General features: G+C 42.4%; 2 protein-coding genes across 5 annotated transcripts in view; one reads left to right on the forward strand and one right to left on the reverse strand.

The window, feature by feature from the left end:
• Window positions 1-58: 58 nt before the first annotated feature.
• PISD (phosphatidylserine decarboxylase) lies at window positions 59-27,613 on the forward strand. 4 transcript variants are annotated; one of them, XM_075770010.1, is made up of 8 exons: window positions 59-159; window positions 3,743-3,837; window positions 9,167-9,342; window positions 23,383-23,619; window positions 23,759-23,897; window positions 24,809-24,955; window positions 26,106-26,266; window positions 26,601-27,613. In XM_075770010.1, the coding sequence occupies exons 1-8, from the start codon at window positions 110-112 to the stop codon at window positions 26,823-26,825; spliced, it is 1,230 nt and encodes a 409-aa protein (XP_075626125.1). In that variant the 5' UTR covers window positions 59-109; the 3' UTR covers window positions 26,826-27,613. The 4 variants fall into 4 exon arrangements, with proteins under 4 accessions (XP_075626125.1, XP_010305451.1, XP_075626124.1 ...); XM_075770009.1 differs by lacking the exons at window positions 59-159; window positions 3,743-3,837; window positions 9,167-9,342 and adding exons at window positions 18,664-18,798; window positions 18,876-18,992; window positions 21,210-21,375; XM_010307149.2 differs by lacking the exons at window positions 59-159; window positions 3,743-3,837; window positions 9,167-9,342 and adding exons at window positions 18,660-18,798; window positions 21,210-21,375.
• The window catches only part of SFI1 (SFI1 centrin binding protein), a 35,611-nt gene continuing 32,821 nt past the window's right edge, over window positions 24,852-27,641 (reverse strand). The window contains exon 32 of the mRNA XM_075769984.1: window positions 24,852-24,969. The gene's annotated coding sequence lies outside the window, so the exon portion shown is untranslated. The remainder of the gene's footprint in view (window positions 24,970-27,641) is intronic.

The raw sequence follows: 27,641 nt of genomic DNA on the forward strand, positions 1-27,641 counted from the left end.
CGCTGGCCCCGCCCTCGCGCCGCTGCCGCCTGGCCCCGCCCCCTGCCCGTCTCCCGCCCTCACGCGCGGGACGCAGCAGAGGACGCGGCGGCGGCGGCGGCGCGGGAAGATGGCGGCGGCCGTAGCGCGGGGTGGCGTGGCCGCGTTGCGGCGGAGCAGGTACGGGCACGGCAGGTGGGACGGCACCGCGCTGCCCGGCGGCAAGGGGACTGGGGTTCTCCGGCCCCGGGGCTGTCCGGGCCCGGCAGAGCTGGAGGTGAAGCGGCAGGCGCTGTCTGACAGCTGGCACCCCGGGGGGCGGCCCAGCCTCCCCCGGGCCGGGGGCCGCAGCCACCCCTTCCCTCCAGCTGCCTCGCTCGTTGGCGTTTCGCTGCCGGGGTGAAAATGCGGTTGTTTCTGGTGCCTCGGCCCTGTCCCCTGGGCATGTGCAAGGAGTCTTGTCCTCGTTCACCGAGCTGGAAAGAAAGATGAAGGTTTTACATTTTTTAAGAGAGAAAAGCATGTGGCCTTGTATAATTTTAACTCTGTTTCCTGGTCTGTAGTTGTCAGTATCTAAGCGTTTAGTAGAAATTGGTAAATGGGGGCAGCCAGTGCCCCTGGGGTTATGTAATCCCCGGGGCAGGACCGACGCTGAGGAGAAGTTCCTGACAGAACCTGACCGTCCTTTGCAGGAGATCTTCTCTTAATGCTTATGCTTTTCATAGCAATGAAACGGTTTTAAGAATGCTGTTTATAGGACACAATTCTGCATTAGACAGAATGCACAATCCCATTATTCCGCCTTTTCTCTTAAAACCTGGAGAAAACACCCTGTGCACGGAGCATGCCGTTACCATCCGGCCTTGGTGCCTGGCAGCTCTGTGTTGTCCCTTGTCCTGTGACGGCTGAAGCCACCGAGGGGCTGAAGTTAAGGCGGGATCCCGGCAGTTCCTGCTCCAGCAGCCTCCAGTTGGGTGGCAGAGGCAGGAGGCCAGCGCTCTCCTACAGGCTTGTACCCATCAAGGTCAGGCTGTCAGGAGCAGGGAAGGTGAAGCTGGCAATAAACTATTTAGTCTTGTCATCTTTACCTGTTTTTAGACAGATTTCAGAGGAAGGAGGAGGCTGTTTTTCTCATGTTGGACATAAAATATTTTGGTAAGGGCTTAGGGTCTGCAATTAGTGGTTGTATCCTTCCTCTGTGATGATCTGCCTGCTGAAGTGCCAAGTCCCCGGGGTATGCCCTGCCCTGCCTTGACAGCATGAACAGCTCCCGGATGCTCCTGTGAAGCCAGCACAGCTAGTTTTGTTCTGGCTGTGCTGGTTTTTGTTTTAGGTTATTATGTATCAAGACTAATATATGTCTCGAGAATACTAGTACTTTAGGCTGTAGCTAAGTTTTAATATTTTTTCCCCCAAACTTTTTAGAGTTCTAAAAATTTTCTGGTAGATTTAAATCTAATGCTAACTGGACTAGTTCTTACTTTTTTGAATCCCTTAGAAGTAGTCCACAGGCTCCCAGCTTACTGATGAGCAAGTATTCCTTTTATCCTGGGTGTTTTAATAAGTTGTAAAGCAGGCCTTATAATACCACAAATTAGTGTAGGTCTGGTGTATGACCCAAGCAAATCAGCTGACCTTATTGTTCATGATAAAATTACATCATGTTGCTATGTAAAACATACAGGTTCTGCAGCAGTGTGGGATGCTTTTTCTGTCTTGCTAAAGAAATAATCTCCTGGGAGATGATGCAGCAAGTGTGGCATGTTTAGCACCTGGTTACAGGAATCTATGTTTTGGGGAGGGACTGTGCTGTTGCATTTGGGTTAATACATTGGTTTTAACAGAGACCACGAAGCTGAAGGGCAGAGTGAAATATTACTGACACCATGTTACAAGGATGAGAGCAAACTATAGCTATTTGTCCTTGACTACTATTAAAACACTGTTAGCAAGTGTCTATTAGTATCATTATGTGATTTCTAGACAAGAAATCTGCTGTTTGTAGACTCTTTTTCTAAACAAAGAGATAATGTCTATATGTAACTCAGTAGACACCTGAAATTAATTCTTAAAATTCTTAATAATCACTTCCTGGAATTGAATCACCCTAAATGATGCAGTTGCTTGTAAGCTGATGAAGTAATTCTGTACTCAGCGTGTATCTGATCAAGAGCAGATGAAAGGTCAGAGATCCAAATGAAGACATCCCAGTTGTGGCACTTGCATCCCAGGAATGAGCAGGTTGCACAAAGACCTGCCAGACCTGGTTCTTCCCAAGGGACTGAGCCTGCTGGTGTGAGAGTACTGCCCCTCTCCTGCCCCTGTGATCCTCTCTAACAGCAGGATGTGGTGTTGTCATGCCGGCTTCAAGGACTTCTCTAAACGTGCTTATTTTATGAGAACAGGAGTAGTTATTGTACAATTGGATGGATCCTTTTCAGATTTATGGGAAACATGAAATATTATATATTAAGCATATGAAAACTCCAGGTTGAACCTTTTCCCTGCGTTGACCAGTTATAAGGCTATTTTATGTGTCTTCAAAGCGGTAGAACCACTTGCATTACAGTTCACCAGCGTACAGAGTGGTAGGACAAATCCTGAGGAGCTTCTGTGCCTGGCAGCCTTTTTACTTTTGCAGCTATACCAGTTGACACTACTTCTTGATAAAATCCATAACAATTCTATGTACTCCTCCCCGCCAGCATGGGCAAGAGAGGAGATTCCTAAGAGTCTCTTAAGGTAGTTGTTGATGTAGGAGGTTCCTAAATGACACACCAGGATAGCAGCCTGGTGGGGATGGAATAATCCCAAGTGCTAAACAATCGTTACAAAATTTACTACTACATTTTCGTTACAAAATTTACTACTACATTTGTATGTTTAGTTTGTTTTGATGAGCGTGGCTTGATTCAACTTTGCCCATGGCAAACACTACCTTTGCATGGAAGTAAATACGTTAGCCATATTTTACTGTAGATAATGATGCTTGTGCTGTGTACTTTACCTGTAAGTAGAGAAATCTTGTTTTAAACATTTTTGGTTTCCCCAGCAAAATACAAGTAATTTACTGACCTTAAAGGAGTTGTTTGCATGCTGCTGGATAAAATTGGTCTATGTTAAACTGGAAGCAGATTTAGAGAGTAGTCACTCTCATCAGTTCTAGAATCACTTATTTAAAAAAAAAGCAACAAACAGATTACTAAACGTGCAGGCCAGGGCAGTGCATAAAACAAGATGAAATTAGATATTAACTTGCTTTTTTTAAGAAGAGTCAGATTCTATTTACAATCACAAACATTTTAGAACTCCAAACAGGCCAAGATACGATACATAAAGAGAACATAACTAGTTGCCTGAAAAAGGCAATTGCCAAGATCAGCACATGCAATACTCAGAAGAGTATCACTGTTACAATACAATTAAGCTCAAGAGAAACGTATGCCAATATTTGGTAAGGAAAAGATAAAATAGATGCACCAGTAAATAAGTATCTGTAGGAGCAATTGGGTGGGGTTTTTTGGTGGGTTTTTTTGTTTGGGTTTTTTTGTTGGTTTTTTTGTTCGTTTGTTTTTTGTCAGGTGTTTTAGGGAAGGAATAGGCCAGAAGGGAATGTGCTCAGTGGGAATGATACTTTGAGGAAACTTTTCTCTCTGTATTACCTAGCTTCTGAATGTAAGATTATCGCTACATTGAACTGCTTACATTTGCATTATTAAACATTTGTACTTAAGCAACTGTTTCTTGTTTGTTGTATTTTCAGTTTGCTGACTAGCTGTAACTTCCTTATACACGAGAACCTGTGTGTTAGACCTGGAGTCCTGTGGAAGCAGCCACCTGCCAGGACATTTTTCAGTGGTAAGTGAAGGCTTGTATCCACCCAGTGTTTTTAAATTCAGGGTTAATCAAATTTAGGCAAAATACGGTCACATATTGGTGGATATGAAGTTCTTGAGATGAAAGCAGAAGTGAGAGTCTGGCATCAGAGACCTGTTCAATTCATGGTATTTCCATAGATGCAAGCTTGCAAATTATGCTTTACTCCTTTGGTGTTTTGTTTTCCAGAAAGTAAAAGAAATGTATTTACCTATTTCATAAGATTTCTTGTGGGTGTTATTCATTGTTTCTCAGCTATTTTGGAATACTTGGATAGCAAATGTTGTAGCAATTAATAATTAAAAAAAAAACAAAAACGCAGAAATTATTTCCTTTAACAAGAGCAGCATTTTAGACATACAGCTTCTCTAGCCATGGTTGAAAGCTTCTGCTTTCTTTTAGAAGTGCCATCTGTTCCACAAGGATTTGATAGGTATGAGGAGCCTTGCAGAGGCACAAATCTGGATAGCAGTTTAGATACTATAGTATCCAGAGCAGTACGGGCCAAAACTGGAAAGGCACAGCTGATCCCATCTGGGGGAATGTCAGTCCCCAAATCAGAATACCTCCACTGAGGATTATTAATAGGCCATGCAATTATTTATTTTCTGGGGTTTTTTTTCCTCATTATTTTTGTTCACTCTCACACTGCATTATACCTGTGTACATTTATCAGAAAGTAACCAGCTTGCTTTGGCATTGTGACATCTGCTGCCTTAATGGTCTCTTCTACTGTACTCCCTTTGAGGGTATTTGCCTTTCTTTAAGATTCTTTGGTACTTTGACAATCATCCGTTTCACTGGGATTATTACTTCTGAAGAAAGCTGTGTGAAAGGGCCAGCAAAAAAGGAGCTAGGATAATAAAGTGAATGGTTGCTACATTTCTATTTTCTCTCTCTTTTTTTTTTTTTCCTAAGGGAAATTTATATTGGAATCTATTTCCATCTTCCTTGGCAATATAAGTTATTGGACAAGTTTGCTATTTAATTAATATGTTCAAACATTACAATAGCTGGGCAGCTCTGCATCCTTCATACATGCCTTATTGTATGTAAATACAATACAAATGCACCTTTCTCATATCACATCCATCTCAACACAATAATGAATCAAGCTTTTTCCCCCAGAGCATTTTTGTACAACTTAACAACACACTGTAAACTAGAAGTTAGTCATGTAACAACAGTGTCACTTTCTTGGCTTCATCAGGTCAGCTGTATGCAAAATGAGGGATTTCATGTTTCCCTGTACTCCCTACTCTGAACAACTGAAGAAAGTAGAATATTTTGTAAAGCATTTTTAATCAGACTGTGATACTAGTAACAGGTGCTAGAGGAAGGAGGACTCTGGGGAAGAGCATATATAATGGAATCTCTTTACCTCTTTTAAATGTTTCCAAACTTTTAAAATTTTTCTGGTGAAGATGATCTCTGTATAGCAAATTAAAATCCATTAACCATAGGTTTATTTTTCTTAATTAACTTCTGTGCATTACTTAGTTTTCTGAGGAGTCTACAGTTGAAAAGTTACTTTTTTAAAGCCACAATACAATTTAGCAGAGAGATTCATGTTAGGACAGCATTTTTATATTAAAAAAACCCATTTTCATGAACTTCCTGAGCAATTTTCATGTACTTCCCACACTACATTGTATTATTCTCCATCATTTTGAAATGAGAAACTTTTTAACATCAGTTTAATGGCTTCACATGTCCTGCAATAATTTTTAAGTGTTCTGTTGCTCTAGAGTGTTTCTAGCAGGACTGCACAGCCAAGTAGCAGGCCAGGCATGCTTGTATCTTCTTTTGCTGGACATTGTCATAAAGGCAATGTGAAAGAGTCTGCGTGGATGTTGGCTGAGAGATCTTTGTAATAGCGTAGTTGTGAATAATGAGCCTGACAGCTAAAACAATATCGTTACCAACATGAAAGCCAGTGAAATAATGTTAGATGTGAAGTGACTGACTGAGAAGGGCAAATCAACTTCAATATATAAGGGATAATAAGAAAGTAACAGCACATACCAGGTGGGAATTTGTTTAAAATGTTCAAGTGTTACCTGCTTTGTAGTGCAGCTCTAATCAGTTATTCACCGTGAGAAGTCTGAGGAATTCAGGCTTCAGCAGTTTAATAGGTCTGTAAGAAGGAAAAGGTATATCTTTTTATATTTAAATCTGTACTTGTAATTTTAATAAATCAGGAAATCCAAGTAGGTTTACATGAAATGTTTAAGACCTAGTTAAAATGGTGCTTGCACTTGGCTGGGTTATTCTAGCTGGGTGCTGTGAAGGTCAAATATTATTGTTTGTTTTAATAAATATTTGTTAGTAAACTTGTAGATGTGTGTTGTCATATATTAGTATAACAACTGCACACAGTCTTCAGTTTTTGTTTCCTTGCCAGCTGAGGTATTGATCCCATTTTCTATAACTGTTTCTTTGGGTTAACTTGCCTGTCCAAATCCTTTGTCTGGCATGTCATACATGGATATTCAATTATAGAAAAATATACTTACACAGATTAATAGAAACAGCAGCTCTTTGTTGTCTAGAAATCAAAGTTAATCCTCATGGAAAAAAAATACCTAGGAATCTGAGATGCATAATGCAGAACTGCTGATCACGTGGAAGAAGAGGTCATTTGAAGTTAGCTCTGAGTTTTGAACAAATTAACTTTTTAGCCAGCCATTTTCTAATCCATTGATATTTCAAATTCTGATTTGGATTTAAATCTAGATGACTTGCAAATTATGTCATTAGGAAGAGAAGATAACTCTTCTTTAGTTTTATCTCTACCCCTTATAACAGCCTCCTCTAAGTGTTTGTATCCTTTCCTAGAAGAAATTCTTAATTTCGTCAGAGTAACAAAGCAATATTTATATGATTGTATCTGATTGCACAGACTACATCATGCCTTTGATCATGCAGTTTGCTTTCTCATCCTGTGTTTTTTAGTGTTTCTGAGGGAATGAGCCTTTTTCATCTGTTCCAGAGAAGGAAATTGTTGCTTTCTTTTTATTCTTATGTGCTGAATATACTCAGTGTTTAAGAGAAATCTGAAACAGGTTAGCCTTATCTGCAAGGAGTTCAGATTTAAGGTTCAAAGAATCTGTTAAAAGTCCCACACCTTTTTCCTCTTGTGCTGGATTTGTTTCTGCTGGCTCCTGTGCCCAGACATGAGCTTTCCTCACATTCTCATGCTGCCTGCCAGAGAGCTGCAGTAGTGTTGGTATCGTTAGAGAACATGGTGTTCATCTGAAATCTCTAAACAGCGCCAACTGCCTGAACATGCTATTGTTGCCAGAATCAGTAACTAATCTTTTTGGTTTGGAACTTGTAAACTTGTTGTGTGAATTTCATTCATGTCTGAAAGGTGTGGAATTTTATTTTGTCAGGGCAAAAAAAGCTTAACAGCAGCGTGTTGGATGTCTTTGCCAATGGTCGTGTTTTGGATACCAGTTATGGAAATAATGCATTAATGCTGGAGATGGGGAAGAGTCCACTCTTCAAATCATTTATCAACTAATTAAACTGTGTTTGCTGTGGCTTGTGGAACACCAATAGTTTAGTCTGTAGCACAGGAAGAGAAACGCTCACGTCAGTGTAATCAATAGAGGCTTTTGAAGCAGAAACAGCCTCTCCCTGCATACAAACCAGAAAGAGCTGTGCTTTCTGAGGGGTTTTAGTTTGGGAGTTTACTAAGCTCTGGTGGAATAGCTGAGCAGCTTTGCTAACTTAGAACCAAAGATATGGTGGGAAGAGAGTTAAAGGCTTTAGGGCTAAAGAGTATTGTTGGTCTCTGTACAGACATTTCTGAAATAGTTGAAATAGTGATGCAAAGTTGAAAGGTTGTAGAGTCTTTGTAAATTCAAAATAAAAAAAAGAATTTATTTATAAACATTTAGCTGTTCTAAATGATTCCTGTCTTTTATTGAGTATTGTTCTTTAGGGTAGAATATTTTCTAGAATCTTAACTGTAACTGTAGTGGCTGCCTTGTTTGATGTATTTTTTTCCCCAGTAAGAATAAAGCCATTTTCATATTATGATATATTTTAAGACATAATTCGAACAATGTTTTAAATAACATTTGTAGGAAAGAAATGAGCAAAAATATTATTTTGGTAAAACAAAATGTGAGCAAGAATTACTTTTACTGGGCATTTTTTTTCAGCATCATGGATGAAGAATAGCTGAATGCTTCCAATCACTGTACTACTTAGAACTAAAGCTTTCCAGATTGCTAAGCCATTATGCTTTGTCTCTATGGATGCCTAGCAATAGATTCGGTGTTACTGAATTCATTTGGTTGTTAATACATCCTTTCATAGTCAAACCCTAAGCCTGACATTGATGGAACAAGATACAGTCCATTGTTTTTGATTCTGACTCATCCATGTTAATGATTGTTGTGGAAATGACACCAATCAGTATCCGAGAATTAATTCCTTTGGGTGTTTTCTCGAGTCCGGTAGTGACTTATGCTTATTGCCGAGAACCTTCAGACTGACTGTAATACAGCTAGAAGACGCACAGTCTAATACTTACTTAGCCCATTATGCTTGTACATATTTGTTTTGTCTGAAGATTTTGCAAGGAAAATAGTTCCCACCGCTATGATCGCCCTGTGTGGCTGTCCTGTTGTTTAGTGACAGTGCGGTGTATTAGTATCTCACAGATGACATGCAAGGCTTGGGTTATGGGGTTATGCAGGAGGAGCTTGGTAGTTCTCTGTCAGAAGTAGACTAACACTAGGTGTCTACCTCCCCCCCCCCCCATGTGGTGACCTGTATTACAGCAGAAATGTGCCTATTATCCTGTCTACCAAACCTACACTAAAGCAGATCGTCATTTCCGTCCCTTTTCCAGTTAGCTGTACAATTTGGGGATTCCCTAACTATACTGAAAGCCTTAATGACTGAGAAGTGTGAAGCTCCACAGTACTACAGATTTTTCCCCAGCAGCTGATTATTCTGTATCGTAACAACATAGAAGATCTCACAGTTGGAAAGTATGATAGTGCTTTCATTTTATATATTTTGGAGGGAAGAATGTTGGAGGGATGTGAGGCGGGGGAGATGAGCAGGATGAGGTTAAAAACACAGATGACCAGTTAGTGTTTGTCAACTGAGTTTCATAACTTGGTAAGCTGCAATAACTGGAGTACTTAGGAGCATCTATACATACCTTCTGTGTTGTAGATTTCTGATTGCATTTTCATCACCTAAGCTGACATCCCTCACTGCACATAATAGCGTTTTCTTTACTGTGTAGTTGTTTTCTGTCCTGAAGTCTGTTTTTTCTTTGTTACAGACAGGAAGAAGCTTCATACTGGTCCGGTAGGACAAGTTTTCCGCCTGCGCCCCTTCCATGTTCTGGTAGCTACAGGTGGGGGATATGCAGGATACAGAAAATATGAGGATTACAAATTGGAACAGCTGGAGAAGAGGGGCATAGAGGTGCCTGTGAAGCTTGCAAGTGAGTGGGAGGTAAGAAACTTGCCATGTTTGATGCAAAGCTCCGCTCCTTTCATTCCAACAAGAGAACGTTTAATTTGTCCTCTATTGCCAACCTATTTTTGACAAATTGTGGAACTAAAGTTTCTGTCACTTAAGTAACTATTATTTTGGCTGAAGTCAACATAATGAAACGTTAGGAACTGCTGGCGTCTCCTTCATGTTTTAGTATGGCTGACATTTTAATTTTTTAAATATTTCAAATTGGAGGTAGAGGGGATAGTTAATCAAATGATTGTGTTACGTATTTTGATTCAAAAGATGTCTTATAGGCATTGAATCATTCAGATGGAAGTCATGTAGTCCAACTTCTTGCTTAAAGCAGGACCAGCACTGGATTCAGTCCACGTTACTCAGGGCTTTGTCCACTTGCGTCTTAAAAATTTCCAAGGATAGAGATTCCGTAGTGTCTCCGGGCAGCCTGTTCCAATGCTTAATTATCCTCATAGTGAAGAATATCTTCCTTGTATCCAGTTCGAACCTTCCCTGTTTCAATTTATGGCTGTTATGTCTCCATCTCCCTCAGTAAAGAGCCTGGTTCCATCGTCTCAGTAACCTCTTCTTGGATGTTGGAAGGCTGTTGTTAGGTCCCTCCTAAGCCTTCTCCAGGCTAAACAAGCCCAATACCCTTAGCTCATCCTCATAGGCCATGTGCTGCAATCCTTTGACAATCCTGCTGGCCCTTCATAGAATAGAATCATAGAATGGTTTGAGCTGGAAGGGACCTTAAAGATCATCTAGTTCCAACCCCCTGCCATGGGCAGGGACACCCTCCACTAGACCAGGTTGCTCAAGTCTATCAACACCTTTCTTGATCCTAAGAAAACTGGACACAGTATTCCAGATGGGTCTAACAAGCACCAAGTAAAAGGGAATGACCTTCCCTTGGCTTCTGCTCTTCTGTGCTGTTGTCCTTCATCACTGCCAAGGCAGGATGCAGACTCATCTTCAACCTACTGTGCACCTGTACTCCTGAGAGAGCACAGTGCTGCAGCAACGGATGGACCTGTGGCTCTGCTTAGTGCAATGCATTTTCTCCTTTTCCCCACCTTGCATTGCAAGGTAGCAATTTAAGCACATTATGCAATTTACAGAATTAAACACAGAAATCAAAATAGGCGAGACTAAAATTACATATCATAAAATTAAAAAAGCATTCAGTGCTGAGGTGGTGGTTTTGGTTTTTTGTTTTAGGTTTGTTTTTTTTTTTTTAGGTTTTTTTAGTTCTAGCTACGGTTGCAGCTTGTGCAGTAGCTGTAGGGTTTATTTTCTCACTGGCTGCTCAATCTGCTACTTTTGGCACTTCACTTACTTCCTCTGTGCCTTCACGTCATATACTTTACAAGGAAGCTGAGATTGAATTAATAGTTAACAAAAATCTACCCACTTTCTTGGTGAATATGTAGCAAGACCTTTTTTCTTGGGTAACACCTAGATGTGTAATGGCTCTTGCTGATGCTGAGGGATTTTTGCCTTTTCCTTCTGGATTCCAAGGAATTTAGAAATTATTGTGGAATTGCAACATGAATATCAGATTCATAGGTCAAATATCCATTGCAGCATTGAAGTAAGAAATACCTCATAACTTCCTGTAACTGCTGTATCTCCTTTGAAATATTAAGTATATTATACAACTCTGTGTTAGACAGTTTAAAGTATATGTGGTATTCTTCCAAACAGCCAGGTGAGTGCCTGCTTCAGGGCCATTTCTGAAGGCAAGGAGTTAAAAATTCCAGGATTGTAGGATTGTGTAGGAGATGCTTCAGTATGACCTTTAGCATCCCGTTTCTTTGCATTCCTGAGCACTGCCGGTGTGTGAGTGGTTTGGCCACATGCCTATGGGGGACTAGGCTGGAATCCCTGAATTCATCTTCACTAGTGACCCAAATCAGATATGATCCAGACAGTCCAGATGCTAACAGCTTAGGCTATGATAGCTCCTGAGGAATTTGTCTGTAAATCTGTCTTCTGCATATTCTTTTCCTGCTAAAGCTTATTTCAAACAGGTTTTATGTTCGGAATAAAAAAAAACTGGTAAGTGTCCATGGAGTGCAGTATTTATTTTAAAAGGCAATGTCAATTCAGTTTTGATACTCAAAAACAAATGGGGTTTTTTTGTTATTGTTCATACTTTTAGTTATGAAATTGGGTGATTCCCTTATAAAATTTGCTTTCTTTCACTATACTGATATGCTGGTTTGTTATTATTTGATGGTGGTTATTTCATGTAGCTACAAGTATTGCTTTTGATGAAACAGCTTTAAAGGATTTGGTTTTTGCAGTGGGGAATCACACCAATAATTTCAAACTGATAAGCAGGGCTCCACATGCAGCAGTTACTAGTAGAAGACGCTAACAAAGTTTCCTAGTCCTTCCTGATATGCTTAAGTTCTGTTGAATGCTTCTGTGGGAGGGAAAGGAAGCCTGGCAGTTATGAGGAAAAAGAGAAACTGTGTTCAGGCATTGCAAGAAATATTCCAAACAATGAGGGATTCAAGAAAAATAAGAGCTGCGTTGTTCCTTTTTATTGGAAAGTGGAGTGTCTTTTTTGCTGACCTATCATTTTCCATTATTCTGGTTTTTTGCATCCCTGGAAGCACACTTTGGCATGTGGAAAAGAGGGATGTTTTCTTGTTTTTAGAGCAAAATAAGCCTTTGCATAGGCAAAAAGAGACCAACTGTGATTGAATGGGCTGTAAAAGAGTAATATAGAACAAGAAACTGCCCTTGCTGCCAAGCCTGCTGTTACGAAGTTCTGATTCCATGGTACCAACCTCGTGTTCATGTGAGAACACCCGCCATATCCCACCTGACAGCTCTGTGTGTAAGGCAGAATCCCCTGCCTCTGAGCAGGAGAGAAAGAGATGAAATAGGTAATCATCATCATGGTACACAAGCAGGGAATCTCTCCCTGTTGCAGAGGTATGTATCGGTATTGCCATAGAAGCGTGCATAGGTTTTGACTGAATTGAAAAGAGTATACTTCTACATATTTTTGCTTTGCTTAAGCTCCATAAAGTAATAGGGGAGGAAATTAATCTGTTTGTCAAGTATCCCTTACGTTTTTCCACAGGAAAAGACAAAACTATTGTTCCTTTAGCATAAATCTTTTCTTCCTATAATTTTCTTAGAGACATTATTTAGCTAATAGCTTGAGCTGATTAACACCTTAGTGTGTCTCCTACTGTGAATACCAGGGAGGATCAGCTTTCATTTAATTAGATGAGGTAAAGCAGAGGGCTTGGAGGGAGACGGGTAGATATTTATCAGATGGATGGAAGCTTATTGTTTCAAATCCTTGCTGTCACAGAACATTTCCTGGCTGGGATCTGCATGCATAGCATGCCATTCGTATGCTAACTAGAGGCATTTTGCCTCTTTTCACCTGGGCACTGGGGCAGTGCTGATACAAGATAGCAGAATTACTCAGGGAAACCTTGGCTAAAGAGTTTTGATGAACAGGGTGACCAGATGAACGAGAGTTTTTCTCTAGAGAGAGGAACTTCTTGTAGCTGTCCTTTGCTTCCATAGTTTGTTCTGTTTTGTGTAAGCAAAAAGTACTGTTTGTTGGAGTGACATGCACCAGGAAAAACACAGTGAACCTTTAAGGGAAGTGAGCTGTAGTGACATCTGATAATACAGATGACAGATTAATACACAGTTCTCTCCTGTTTCAACCTCAGCTTATTGTCATGGGCCACAGTTTTTTAAAAACAGCTCAGTTCAGTGGGGAAGTGCTTGTGTATAGGTTTGGGATCTTGGTTCTCAGAGATAAGAACACCACAGTCTTTCCTATTGATATTAAAAACTGCTCGTATTTGTGTAACAGAGGATACTGGATGCTATTTCGGCAGTACAATACAGAAGGTGCTTTTCTTGGCCCAAAGGAGACAGACATTTAGTATTATGGTAAGAGGTGTGTATCAAGTTCAGCAAAGAGCTATATAATGGAAAAAATCTCTGATTATTTTTTTATTCCAACTTTGGAAGAATGAACCATAATCTCCAGTTGGTTGGTCTCTTTATTCTTCGTTCTTGCTCCCATGTTCTGATGTCTGGAGTTTTATTTGAGCAAACATGCAATTACAAAAGAATTTCTTGTAGAGTGGCCCAATGCACATGACAAAGATGGTCAGAAAATGGTAAAAGGGGTGACATTTCAACAACATCAAAACGTGTGAAGGGTGTGATGGGTTATAATTGTTTTTTCTCTGCTGTCCTGGAAAATTGAACTGATTAAAATCAGTATTTTGTTAATCTGACCAGTGAGATGACTTTTTGACTATCTAAGTCTGTTCTATCTCCTACAATTTCCTGAGCATCTTGCTGGGATTGTGGAGCAATTTATCTGAGCATTTCAGGAGCACTTTATGAGACTGCAGTGCACTTGCTTTGGCTGTAAATGTGTACGTCAGATTGTGTTAATGCACCAAGACACCAGGTTGGAAAGCGCGATCTCCCGGGAAGGTGGGCGATGTACAGCATCCGTTGTTGCCTGACACGGTCGCTTTCCCTGTCGTCTTGGTCAGTGGCTCCTTGGGAAACTAAGCAGTGATGAAGGGACCTCCTTGTTCCCCAGGAGTGTCCGACAGCCGGTCTGGCAGCGCCCGGATGCCTCCCTGGGCAGACCCCTTCTCCCGCGGTGCTGCGGCACCCCCCGCCCCGCCCTGGGGTGCTGCCGGACCGCGGCCGAGGCGAGACAACGTTGTCGCCGTGTTCCGGTCCCCTCCGGTTTCTCTTCCTTTTCGTTTCTCCTGCCCTGGCTCCTCCTCCGAAGGGGGCCGGGGCCCTGCGGGAAGGCAGCCGCTTCGGAGCGCCAGTGGCTGGGAGGCGAGGCGGGGGAGGGTCGCCTGCCCCGCGCCGCTTCCTTAAGGCGAGGACCGGCCGGCACCGGCGGCGAGCAGCGAGCGGGAGCGCGGAGCGGCTGCGGGACCGGCGGTGTCCCCTGCCCGGGCGGGCCGTGCCGCGACCGCCGCGGGAGGTAGGTGGGGGCCTGCCGGGGAGGGGGTGCGGCCGGAACCCGCCATTCTAGGTCCCCTGCCCGGGCGGAGAAGGGGCCCGGGGGACTTGGCCGGCCCGGCCGGAGCCCTTCCCCCCGCCAGCCGCTGGCCCCGGGCACGGCGGTGCGGAGCCCCGCGGGGGATCCGGGGGCGGGAGAGCTGCGGCCGGCGCGGTGGTGGGGTTTGCGATCCGCTGCTTTGTTCACGTGTCTGAAAACTGCTTCACAAGGCGGGTGAGCATCGCGTTTCAGCGAGCGACCGGGAAGGAGGAGGCCACGCTCGGCGGCTGGCGCTGCTGGCCCGCATCAGGTAAGGGCTTCGGGGCTGATGTGCGAGGTCTGGCGACCGCGGGGTAATTAATCGTTGGTCTCTGGCTTGTTGTAAGTTTCAGGAGAGATGTTCCAAAGTCTCGACTCTCTCATGAGTAATCTCTTAGCAGATTTAAACAAAACGAATCTCTTGGAGCAGCGCTATCAGAGGTCAGAGTACCGTGGCTGACTTCCTCCGCGGCAGTGCCCCCGCGGGGCGGGCAGGTGGGGCCGGGCAGCGCCGGGAGCTTTGTTCAGCTTCCGCCAGGTTCTGCTCGGCTGGGAAGATGTTAACGTGGTTTGTGCTTCCGTTAGAGAACCCGTACAGAGAGCTTGCTTTACAGGTATCTTAAGCTAAGATATATGGGATTTTTTTTTAACATGCAATGGAAAACATTACTACAAAATAGTAAAATACTACAGTGTATTTAAGGTGTCATAAATTTTCATGTCTGTTTGCAGAAGTAAATAAAACTGTTTGTCCTTGCTTCACAGAAGAGATCTTTGAGAGTATGTAACAGGCTCTTTGCACAGAATTTGGGTTTAAGTTTAAAAAAACCACCCAACCTTTTATGGCTAGCTTAAAATACCACTTTCCTCCCCCCCCAATGGAACTGTAGCAGCAATGTAAAATTAAAGGAAAATGATAAAAAGTTTCTCCTTAATAAATTAAGAAAATCTTCATATGAAAAGTAAAGAATTTTAGAAATTAAGGGTGGATAAAGCAGAGCATGGTACGTTTCACCAGCCAGCCCCAGTAAATGTGCAGAAAGCGGTACAGTTGGCCAACTCTTCTGCGACCAAGCTGGAAGTGAACGCGCTACTCAAAAATCACGTGTCCTTGGCAGGCACCAACTCTGTGTCGCGTTTCCCCAGCAGCGTGAGAGCGGTTTTGTTGTGCTCAGAAGCTCCTGACTGGGTGTGGAGCATCCAGCGTTGCTCTTTGCTGGGCTGGCTCTGGAGAAGGTTGGGTGGGAGCAGGGATTACGTGTCTGAAATTAAATAGACGCTGCTGGGAAAGGAATGGAACCTTTAATAAATGGTCACTGAGTACCTCCCCCGATTGCAAGACCTTATTTTTGCTGGCATTTAAAAATAGACCACAGCATTTGGATGCATAAGGTGCATTTTTTAAACAGTAGTTCTGTTACCAAATGTAGAAAGTTCGTCCAGAGGGCTTTGAGCACTCGACTAGCGCATTCCAAGCCTAATGATTCATGCTTGCGATTTAAAACTGAGACTGCAGGTTTGAAGTTCAGTTGCACATTAGTCTTTCTTGTAAATGCCTTGCTGTATTGTTTTTTAAAACTTGAGGGAAGGGCTTGAGATACTAATGACAAGTAATTAAATGGAGTCACTGGATTTGATGCTTATTTGAGCTGACAGAGCAGAATGGTGTTGCATAGCTGGCAGATTAGCAGTTCTCTATTAGATAATAATTCTCTAGGGATTTATACCTGCTGGTAACTGCTTCTTTTATTTACCTAACATGGATTCTGGGTGAGTTTAGACAGGTGGGGGGAGTCTGGTACTGATGTCCAACCTCCTACAAACCAACAATCATAAGATTCTTGTCTAAGCTAATAACACAGGCTTTATGGCACTGCCTGCATCACAAGAAGTCCAGCTATTGAGATGCCATTATATGAGTTCCTCTGTCGTGAGCTGGTTGATCACCAGTTCTTGTTCCTTTCCCCATGGAAAGTAGGTAAACTCGGGGCGGGGGTGGATTTTTCATTTCAATGTCCATTTGTTTTTAGGGAGCAGGTGAGCTATTTAACTTGCTTTCATAGAATCAGGCTTGTTCACAGTCTAAAATGTAGTAATTTCTTGAAAATGTTTTGGGGGATAAGATTGAATTTCTACCGAAAAAACTTGTGGGGTTTTCTCCCTTAAGGGAGAGGGCTGAAGAAAATGTAGATAAGACTTCTGTTTGCTCTGTTGTCTTTCTGCAGTCATGCATAGGTGAAGGTCCTCAGAGGAGGAGATTAGACCGAGGAGCAGGGTGCCAGCCTGGCCTGCAGGAGCTGGGCATGGCCGGGTGCTGCGAGGTGCCCACGTGAAGGCAGGCTGAGGGTTGGGGTGCTCTGCCTGCCCCTGCCTGGCCTTGCCAGCACCAAATGAACAAACTCTCCAGTTTTGTGAAGACGCGCGTTCAGTGTGAAAATGTTTTTCATCTTGGTCTGATGAGAAGTGCCTTTTGAAATGATGTCGGCAATTTAGCTTGTTTCTGTTTAAGACTTAGTATTTGGTGGTGGTAATTTCTCATGTTCCTGGCACATAGAGAGAAATGGCTCCCCTGTGCTCCTCGTTGTTTTTCCTTGAATTTTGATGGGATTTGGGTAACTGCTTTCATCACTTTACTACACAGATGGCTTCATTTTTGTTGTGTAGGAGTTTCTTGTGCCAGCCAAAGACTGAACGATATTTTAAATAGAAAACCGAAAAACGTTGGCACAGGGCTCAGGGAGGAAGGAGTATGTTTTGAGTGCTTTCAGTCTATCTGAAATTTACCTTGTTTCAATTAGCTGGATTTTTTTAATACGCAATTGTTAAGATTCAGCTTAAACAACAACATACACACAGGTCTCGGAATTGCATGAGGTATAGAATACCATATAGCAGTTTTCTTCCAGAAAAAAGAATAATGCAGGGACTCCACAGGCATTTCTAGGCAATAGCTGTAATATTTGGAGTTGAACGCCAACCAAAATACACGATTCTTGCTAGAATATTTTCCTTTCGAAGCCTGAGTGGGATGCCATTAGCTAGTTAATTCTAGCTTTTCCTGCTGCCACCCTCCCCTTCTTCTCCTGCCTTATCCATAATGCAATACAACCTTTTCCCTCTCATCAGAGCACCAGTGCTCTCTTTGATCTACTCTGAGAGGCATGCAGTTTTTGTGGTGTTTTGGAGCGCTTTGGAAACAAGGAAATTTTTCTTTTTTTTTTTTAACCCCAGACTTTAAGAGGAAGTGTAAGTGAAATGGATAGCCACTAGAGAGTTAGCCCCTAAACTGTTCTGGGTATTTGGTTTAATCTTGAGGTGAGATGTAGCCAGCTGATTTCCACTTCTTGAACCGGGGGTCTAGTTTCAATCCAAATCCACTCAACAGGAGATGCAGAAAATCTATGTTGGAGATGTGGTCTGCAGGGTCAAAGAGGGAAACTTCCCTCTATTTATTGAGAATGTTTAGATAGAAATACTGCAGCTTTTTGTCTTTAAAAAGCAACAAAACCAAAACAGCTTCCTTTACTCATGTTTTGTATTTTAGGACCTAAAAACTGTGACAGTACCGAGAGCCGCATAATCGACACGTTAACACTTCTTTTATATCCGATTCTCAAGCTGGCCCTAAAACTGGCTTACTTCATTATGTATCTGGGTATTTGTAGAAGAATGTCGTTTACCTGCTCCCTTTGTGAGTCTTTTGAGATGGAAAGAGACTGCAGGAGATGGATGTTGGTGTTTTGGTTGTAAAATAGAAAGACGTTCCTTTCCTTTCTGTTGTCTTCTTTCCAAGCTGGACATTAAGAGCAGGAGAGGTATTTTGGTGCCCAGCAGTTCAGAATTCTTTCAGCAGCAGCTGCTGCACTGCAGAATTGAAGCTGGGAATTATCTCCTCCTCTTTTCCACCCCACTCCTCCTCCTCCCAGCCTCGGATTCAGACTGGCTCTGGGGTTAGCTGTGCGAGGCCAGCTGGCTGCTCAGCTGACTGTAGTGCATCGCTGCCCAGCAGCCTGAGACTGCAGGGTGTTTTTTGGAGAGTTGAGTTTCAATGGCCACCCTGACTAGTGAGAAGCAAGGACTGCTTATACGGACAGCTTGTTTTTATCCTGTGCAGAGTCGGCTTTGTAGTGGGATGTTGAAATATGACACAATGCCTGTTTGTTTGCAATAGCTGCAACCCTCGTAGCAGAGATTCAAGTGGGAAACAGAGGGGGAATCCAGAGACAAACCAGCGGGGAATTAGGATCTGTGACGCCGTGTCCTCTCTCTGGTGCCGGAGCAAGCAAAGGAAAGAGAGGTAGAGGAAAAGACTGAGCCTTGCAACCAACCATCATCCTGACGATGTGTCAGTCAAACACCCTGCAGGGACCAGATCTGCACACAGGGAAATGGTGAGATGCTATAAAGCTTTATCTAACCCTCCACCCTCTTGCTACAACCTCCGCAAAGTTAAAATTCATGTCCGGAGGCTGCGTTCAGGGAACGGCGGCAGCAGCAGCTGTGCCGCGGACCAGCACCCACAACTGGAGAGTCCAGGCCCGGCTGGCTCTGCCGGTGGTACACCAAATAGGAGAACTCGTTTCAGGTACTGTTCAGAATTTTGTGCTTTGCAGGAATGGTGACTGAAGGGAGAAGCGAGGGAGGGAGGGTGGGAGGGTTTCTGGGCAGAAGGAACAACAGCCATCTGCAAAGCTTTTGTTTGGCCTAATTACTATAAAGCTCCTTATGCATTGAATTGGCAGAGAAGGGCATGCTGTTATATGACAAGGGGAATGAGGAGGCTTTCATTCCTTCCCTTTCTACACTCAGATCAGTAGGAGAATGGAAAAATTAAGTGAGGGACTACTCTGAAACCAGGCCAAGGCAGTGAGAAGCCCGAGGGCTCTGAGCAAGCTGCCAGGATGCAGCTCTGCAGGGATTGGTCCATGAGCGACTGCAGTGAAGGGGGGAGAGCAGCGGGAGGGGGAGCGGGACCTCTGCACTCCTGCTGGCAACCCGGCTCCTGGCCCTGCCAGCCCCTGCGGACTGATGGGTGGTTGGGATGGGAGGAAGGATGTGAAGTGTCTCTTCGTATTCCCCTGTTGAGTCAGGCCCACTCAGGCCCACCTCCTGCTGAGAGAGCTGGCTTTGCCTCTGCTGAGACAGCACTTCATCTCCTCAGGGTGTTTTGGTTTTTTTTTTTCCCCTTGCATTGTGATGCAGTGATCATTCTCTGGTTTTTATTTATTAATTCTCAGGGAGGAAGAAGTTGTGTTCACTGCAGAAAAAACACCTCTGAGGCAAAAGCACCATCTTGGATCCCAAAGTGGTGACAGCTGTACCTGCCTGCATGATATTTTAATTCTGATCTGAGTTTTGAAAAGAACATGTTGGCAAGAAAATTTCCTTTTAATTTCCCAGCTTCTTTCCACTTTGGAAAGACATACACAGTATTTTATAGTTCATCCTTCATATCATATAGTCCAGTAAGAGAGAGGGCTGTTCGGAGCAGCCAGAGCGTACCACTTTGAGTTTGTGTGTACATGTAGCTGTATCTTGGCTGCAGGCATACTGCCTTCAGCAGTGTGGGGAGAACTATCTCTTAGCCAGGATTTAAGTCAGTGCCCAGAAGACTTGAATATTTTGCCCTCAGGTAGGCAGACTTTCATTTGATAATGTGACCTTGGAAATGCCAGAAATTGTTTCTTCATGAGTAGAAGCCAAAGAATAAATGGGGACCTGAAGGGCCCCTCATCCTCCTGCAAGGGTCTGAGCTTCGGCCCATGAACGTCCTCTGCTAATAAGATGAGCAGTTTTTCTCTCTGAGAGTTACAAGTTCAACTTCTGCCCATGGCCATTTGTGCAAAATGAGTTTCCATCACACAGATGTCCGACAAAAAAAATCATAGATGCACTTGGTTATGAGGCAAAGGAGTTGGTTATTGGGCTACAGAGACTAGAATATCTTGCAGCACGAGCAGTGTCAGCTTTGTCCACATGTTGTCCGTTCAGAACGAGGATACCCAGTGAAGGTTTTAAGACCTGGAGAGATGATTTTTGGAATCAGTTATTTGTTATTTGTATTAATTAACTCAGGAGTGCCACTCCTGTTGTTTCTCAAGTCAGTGTTTGTTTCTTGAATGACTAACAGGTACACTTGATTCCAACATCTTTTGTGATACAAAAATACAGCCTCAGGCACAATCTAGTCAAGATGCCTTCAACACGTGAACCTTTTGAGGGACTTCAGTTTATTAGGTTTCAGGATTTCTTTCATCAGAGTATCTACTTTTTCCTTAAAATTGCACTTCCATACAGTTCTTATTAAAGTCCCAACATCACAGATTCCTAGCTTTCACAATATTGTTTGCTGTCCACTTCGGGTATCCAACAGCTGGAACAGTCACAAGAAACATTTTCTGGGGATGTAACCTTCTGATATTTGGAAGAAGAACCTTTCTCTCTGTTATTTCCACTGTAAACTATCATGTTATTTTGTTAGTTGGATGAACCCGCTGTGACTTTACTTTCAAATGTCACCTGCAGGTGATTTTGCCTTTAATTTTTGAGTGTCATTCATAAAATGTGACCTGTGAGAGTGAAAACCATTTTTTGGATAGAGGAAATTTTTTTTTTTCTTCTTTTTTTAAACTGGTCTTCTGTTTTGGGAAGGGGAAGAACTGACCAAAATAAAGGAGTAAGGAATTGCAGAATAGATGTTTAAGTAAAGATGAGCAGGAATAAATCATCCCCAGCTGTCAGAAGGTGGTGGTTCTGAAGCTGAGATGGCTGACCCTCTTGTGTTGTGTATGTAATCTTTCAGGTTGCAATTTCCCCAGCTGGCCCTGAGGCGAAGGTTGGGCCAGCTAAGCTGTATGTCTAGGCCTGCTCTGAAACTCCGTTCTTGGCCTCTGACTATTCTCTATTATCTTCTGCCTTTCGGTGCTCTTAAACCCCTGACCAGAGTGGGATGGAGGCCTATGAGCAGGGTAAGTGTGAGCAGGTCTCTCTTGCGCTTCGTGTGTAGTAGCTGTTTTATACCCGAGGGAGCTGGCAGCAGCGTGGGGTGGAGAGATCCTTAATACAGGACAGGCTGATGATCACCAGTGTGAAAGCAGAGAGATGCAATTCACGTTTCCCTTTAGTTTTTACTGTTAATAGTTATGTTGACTAATTGCTTCACAGACAGGTGATTTTTTCAGTAGCAGAGAATTTCTTCGTCCTCTAATGGTCAAAGGTCTACCCAGGAAAATCAACAGAATTAGTTCAGTCACCTCACAGTATCAGGGCTAGGATGAGGCAGACCAAACTGCTTCTCCAGTTCACTTTCCTGGCCACTCTGAAATGGTCTCTTGCTTTCTGTCGTTTTTGTACAGAAGGTTTGTTCTTCAAGTTCTTTGAGCATTTGTAATCCGGCCTGTCCAAATTATATGCAAATCTCTGCTCTGACTGCTGAGAGCACAGTGTAGGAAGCCTTGCACATGGTTATTCTCCACACAAATCATGCCATTTCAGAATGCAACAACCACACAAATTTTTGATTGAGAACTGCAACAAAATTGCTGTTCTTAAGACTATTTCATTGACCAGCTGTTCTGTTTGGTCCCATCAACTTGAAAACCAGGTTCTTTTGGAGAGAAGGGATTTTTGTGATTTTACAATTGTATCTGCATATTCTCAGTGTTTGTGAAAACTGAGCAAAATTTTTTTTTAGAAATTAACACTGTATAGGGCAGGTCAAATAAAATGGCAAAACATTTTTCCTTCAGTACTTCAACTTAGATGACCTAAGGTGCTGTTGATTTATAAGTTTTTATCTGAAGTAAGATTAGGTTGGTCTTTCCTTTCTGAAATATCACTGTATTTTAATGTGATGCAGGATGGTGATTTGTGAGTGAAATCTCAATTAATTCGCTGTATTTGATAGGATGGACAGGCTCTCAGCCAGTGTGTGCTTCTGTTTGTGTTTATGGCTGTAATTTGTAAGACTTTATTATGAAGAATATGATTAATATTGAGAATAAATGATGACTCTCACTAAGAAAAAGAAAAAAACCCCAACTTTTACTTGGGAGTTAAATGTAGCTGAGCTGCATTGTTCAAAAAAATTGTAGCAGATTCAGCAGATCACTATGTCTTTGCAAAACCAGTTTCAGAGGGTTCAGTTCCCTTGGTCCACCCCCCTGATTACAGCATGGTCATACGAGCTTTTTGGCTGACATTAAGTACCACAACCCCCAGCAGAGTTACCTGCTGGAATTGCCAACAGGAAGACACTGTCATCTGTCCGGTTACATATGACAGCATATACCTCTTACCAGCATTGTTTCATTTGTTTTTCTTGCTACTCAGACTTACGCTTTGGTGTAAGTCCAGAGGTCTATTTCTACAGGAAAAAAGGCACTTTATACTCTTGTGATTAGCAACTTCTGTTGTTGCGAGAGGAGGAAGGCTGGTGTAAGTTTATACCGGTGTAGCTGTATCCACACGGGTATGTTTGTTCAATTGTACAAGTATCATTAGAGCAGGATAATACTGGGATGTGGAAAACGCCCTTGTTAGTAGATGCATCTGAGAAGCACGTCATCAAACACTGAGAAATTATTTTTCTGTCAATTTTCACTTGGTTATTCACAACGTAAGTGTTCGACTAGAATGTGAAATGTCTTTTCTGTAAGCCTCACACCGGGCAGTTTCCAGTAACTTGAATGTGGAGCTTTAGCCTGCAGGGGAGTGGAGTTTCTGGCTTCAGTATAAGGTTATAGTAAGTTTCATCCTGTCCCTCATCTGCTCCCGTCACAATGGGAGGGAATGAGGATGACGTGCAATGTTAATTTTTTTTCTGACTTAAAGGCTACTCTGTGTGTGGTGTAACCCACTGAATTCAAGAGAGTGGTTAGCAGGAACAGTTTGATCCTTTCTGTCTATGGGGAAAAGTAAGAGAAGGCCATCAGTAGGAAGAACTGAATGACGTGGTGTAATTCCTCTTTCTTTAGGTTGCTCTGTACAAATCTGTACCAACTCGGCTGCTGTCACGAGCCTGGGGTCGCCTGAACCAGGTGGAGCTGCCTACATGGCTCCGGAAGCCTGTTTACAGCCTGTACATCTGGACGTTTGGAGTGAACATGAAGGAGGCAGCTGTTGAAGATCTGCATCACTATAGAAACCTCAGCGAATTCTTCCGCAGGAAGCTGAAACCACAAGCGCGGCCAGTCTGCTGTTTGCACAGTGTAGTGAGTAAAAGGAAATCAAGGCTTTATGCTATCCTACCACTTCTCCACACCCCCTCAAAGGAACATGGCTGCTTTATGAGGCAGGAATTAATTCCTAATACGTGCTTTTTTTTTCCTCCCCCCTCCCTCTTTGCTATAGATTAGTCCCTCTGATGGAAAGATCCTTAATTTTGGACAGGTAAAAAACTGTGAAGTAGAGCAAGTAAAAGGGGTAACTTATTCTCTGGAATCTTTCTTGGGACCTCGCATCTGCACAGAGGAACTGCATTTTACCCAGGGTGAGTTCTGCATTTATTCTGCTCTGCCCTTTCAGTGTTCTCAGAGATCAAGAGAAAAAAGATTACTTCTTTCTTTTCTTTCTCACATTGTCAAGAACAAAAACAGGTCTGAGTTTTGTTTTATTTGGGGATAAACTTGTTGTTCTAATGCTTCTCCTTCTCACTGGCAGCTTTATCCTGTCTTGCTGGGTTCATTCTGATTATCTGAATTTAATTGCTTGGTTCCTTTTTATATGGTTATATTGACAATTACAATTGACTCCCAAGATCCACACTATAATGAGGCAGTAGCACTCCTGCTGTCAGACTGAAACGTGCCCAAGCACATGGTTAGCAAAAATTGTATAAGCTGTTCTGTAACAAGATTTATGCTCAAGCACTGTACTTCTAATGACTTGCGCTATTACTGCTCTGCTGCACCTCAAGCACTGTCTCCAAGGCCTTGAGTTTAGATGAAAGCAAACACATTTTGCTAAACTGGCGAGGGGGTGGGAGAGACTGAGTTCTGCAAACAGTAGGGTTATTTTCAACATGAGCACAAATGCAACTAATGTGTTTTATAAAAAACTTAGGGACTCTTTAGAAATTCTGTTCTTTAAAAGGGTAGCTTTAAGAAAAATTCTATTTCACTGGATTTCAGTTTCTTCTGTTTAGGGAAGGGCAAAGTCTCAAAAATTATTAAAACAATACAGGATCTAATTTTGTTGTAAAGGGAAGGAACACTTTGAAATATTGGATTCCTGGACAAAGTGGGTGGTTGGTTGGTGGGTTGGGGTTTTTTTGTAGTCCCAACAATACATATGGACTGCATTTAGTCCTCTGCTTTTACCACTGATTCTAATGTAGACTGTTCAGTAGAAGGCTGCATGAAGAATGCCATTAACCCCTTTCTTGCCATGGTTTCTTTGCAGCCCCGCCTGGTAACTCTTTTCAGCAACAACTAGTCACAAAGCAGGGGAATGAGCTCTATCATTGTGTAATCTACCTTGCACCAGGGGATTATCACTGCTTCCACTCACCCACTGACTGGAGAGTGTCACACCGACGTCATTTCCCAGGTAGGTTTCTGTTCCTAGAAAACAAACACAGAGCAGCTATGGAGGGAAGCACTGGCGTGAGCCATTGCTGAACGATACATGCCAGTGGAGCAGTTGTACAGTCACATGAGAGATAATTGGAGAAAAGGGATTGTCACAAATGGTAATGAATTTTATGGTAGTATAGTTTACCAGAACAAATCACACATAAATGTTGAAAACAGTAGTATGGTATTCAAGCTGGCTTAATTATTTGAAATAACTGTGGATGCATGCTGACCTGACTTGTTCCCAAACACGATTTGTTCAGTTTGCACCTGAAATAGAGATAGCTCTGTAGATCAGAGCAAACAGTAGCCTAAAATACGACCTTTTTTCCTGTGCTTGGCAAAGAAGATGCAACTAAACAGTTACACTACTGGAGCTGGGATCAGATGTTTTTGTCCTCCTCTTTGCAAATCATCATACTGTAGTTCAGCAGATAACAAAAATGTTTTACTTCTTGGTATCTAGCAAAAACCTAAGTACTTGGATTTGGTTTCAAACACCATGAGGGAGAGACAGTGACTAGCCACAACAAGGCTTGAGAAATCTGTGAAGTTCCAGATTGAAGCAAAGGAGTTTTAGTGACATGCTACTCTCAGATTCAGCGTGCCAGAGCGGATGCATTTTATTGCTAAAAATGTGTGGAGTGAATATACCTTACTAAATTACTTCAAGGACTATGTAGGGGTTTAAATCTTTGAGGTTCTTCTGTAAGAAAGTTTATTTTTTAACTGACTCACAGTATTTCCTGGTCAGCTCTAGCTAGATAGCTACTTGTTTTTCAGCCACAGTCTCAGTAACCACTTTTATGCATTTAGCAAAGAGAACTGGAAGGGGCTGCTCTCATGTACTGCTCTCGTGCACTGGATAGTTAACCAATGAAACCTGTTCCTCAGCTGTAAAAGGTTTCTTCAGCTTCCTTTTAGCCTGTAGCCTTTTGTTAGATGGATCTTATGAGCTTATTAGAAGGCTTCTTTCAATTCTATCTATCAGGGCTGAGACTAGGGACTAGCTCTTACAGTGATGTCTTTTCAGGGCATATCAGATGTCAGTTAACCATTTAGATGGCATTACAGTGCTGATACAAAACAGATAACTTAGCTTGAATATCTTCTCACTATTGTAGGCTCTCTGATGTCTGTGAATCCTGGGGTTGCTCGCTGGATCAAGGAACTGTTCTGCCACAATGAACGAGTTGTCCTTACAGGTGACTGGAAACATGGCTTTTTCTCTTTAACAGCTGTAGGAGCAACAAATGTGGGCTCCATCCGCATCTACTTTGACCAGGTGAGCAAGACAGTAGTAGGCAGCTTTCTGGTTTTGATGGTTGGTAAAGTATGATAAAAGAAAATTACAAAAAAAAAAGTAAAAAGCCTTATTACCCTGAAATTATGGTGTTTAACAATATTGATGTTCCACACTGACTTAATATGTTCTAAGACTGATTGAAAGGGAGGCAGCTCCAGTATAGACTATTTTTTTCTTAATAATTCTATTGCACTTTTGAAATGCAAAGTATGTTCCTGTATTGAAGATGCCTGGATATCCACAATCTAAAGCTGTGCTAATGAGTAGAGAGTACTGAAATCCTCAAATAACAGTTTCTTCCTTCTTTGTACAGGACTTGCATACCAACAGTCCACGTTACTCTAAAGGTTCCTACAATGACTTCAGCTTCATCTCTAATAACAACAAGGAGGGAATCCCCATGAGGAAAGGAGAACATTTAGGGGAATTTAACTTGGGCTCTACGATTGTACTAATCTTTGAGGCACCCAAGGACTTCAAATTCCACCTCAAAGCCGGACAGAAAATCCGCTTTGGAGAAGCACTGGGCTCTCTATAGAAACTCTCTCAGCAAGAAAATTTTCTATCCAAAGGGACTCTTACCACACCACTGAGTGTTTCACATAACAAACAAGTCTGTATCACTCAGCAGGACCTGGGTGAGGAAAACAGAAGATGTCATTGCTATGTTAAACTTGAGAATATTTGGTCTATATTTACATGCTGCTGAATGCAGAGAAAATTTTGAATGACCATATATGTATCAGGTACAGCTGCCTTTAAAGATGTTGACCGTGGAGGTTTCTGTCCCACCCTGTGCCTGTAGTCTTTCATGTTCTCCTCTCAATGTGCCACAGGATAATTATGTTCTTTGAGCCTCTAAGTCCCTTTTAAGCCTTCCTAGGCTGTGCAGGTGCAATGGGAACAGTGGAGGTAGAGATTAGCTGTATTTAAAGGGACATTGACAGGCTGAGTCAGACCTTGTACCTTATCTCGGCAATATTTGTTTTTCAGACCTTGAGTAAAGAATGTGTTCCCATATTTATTTTATTCTAAGACACTCTGCTTAAGTTGCAGAATGTGAATGCATAGAGCGCCAAATAGTGAAATGGGCTAGTATGGCTTCACAGGCCAAACTAAGCAAAATGTACAACAGACAGCACCAGTACAATGAATTACACTCCTAAAGGTTTTCTGCTGTCAGACAACTTTCATTCTTTTACCTGACATTGTCCCTTTAAAAATGCACTTTGCACTGTATTTTAAACCTGAAAACACTGTCTACATTCCATATGATGAAACTGGTCATTCTGGGATTTTCCTTTAAAAAAAAAATTAGCAGACAAAGCTATGTGTCCTATTCCATGGTTTTATT

Source organism: Balearica regulorum, chromosome 17 (genome assembly GCF_011004875.1).
Source record: "Balearica regulorum gibbericeps isolate bBalReg1 chromosome 17, bBalReg1.pri, whole genome shotgun sequence".
Taxonomy (NCBI): domain Eukaryota; kingdom Metazoa; phylum Chordata; class Aves; order Gruiformes; family Gruidae; genus Balearica; species Balearica regulorum.

Coding starts and splice junctions, on each gene's coding strand:
- PISD (XM_010307148.2), top strand. CDS start 18,796: ATGGTGAGATGCTATAAAGCTTTATCTAACCCTCCACCCTCTTGCTAC. Junction 23,898..24,808: donor GGAACTGCATTTTACCCAGG/GTGAGTTCTGCA, acceptor GTTTCTTTGCAG/CCCCGCCTGGTAACTCTTTT. Junction 24,956..26,105: donor ACACCGACGTCATTTCCCAG/GTAGGTTTCTGT, acceptor TCACTATTGTAG/GCTCTCTGATGTCTGTGAAT.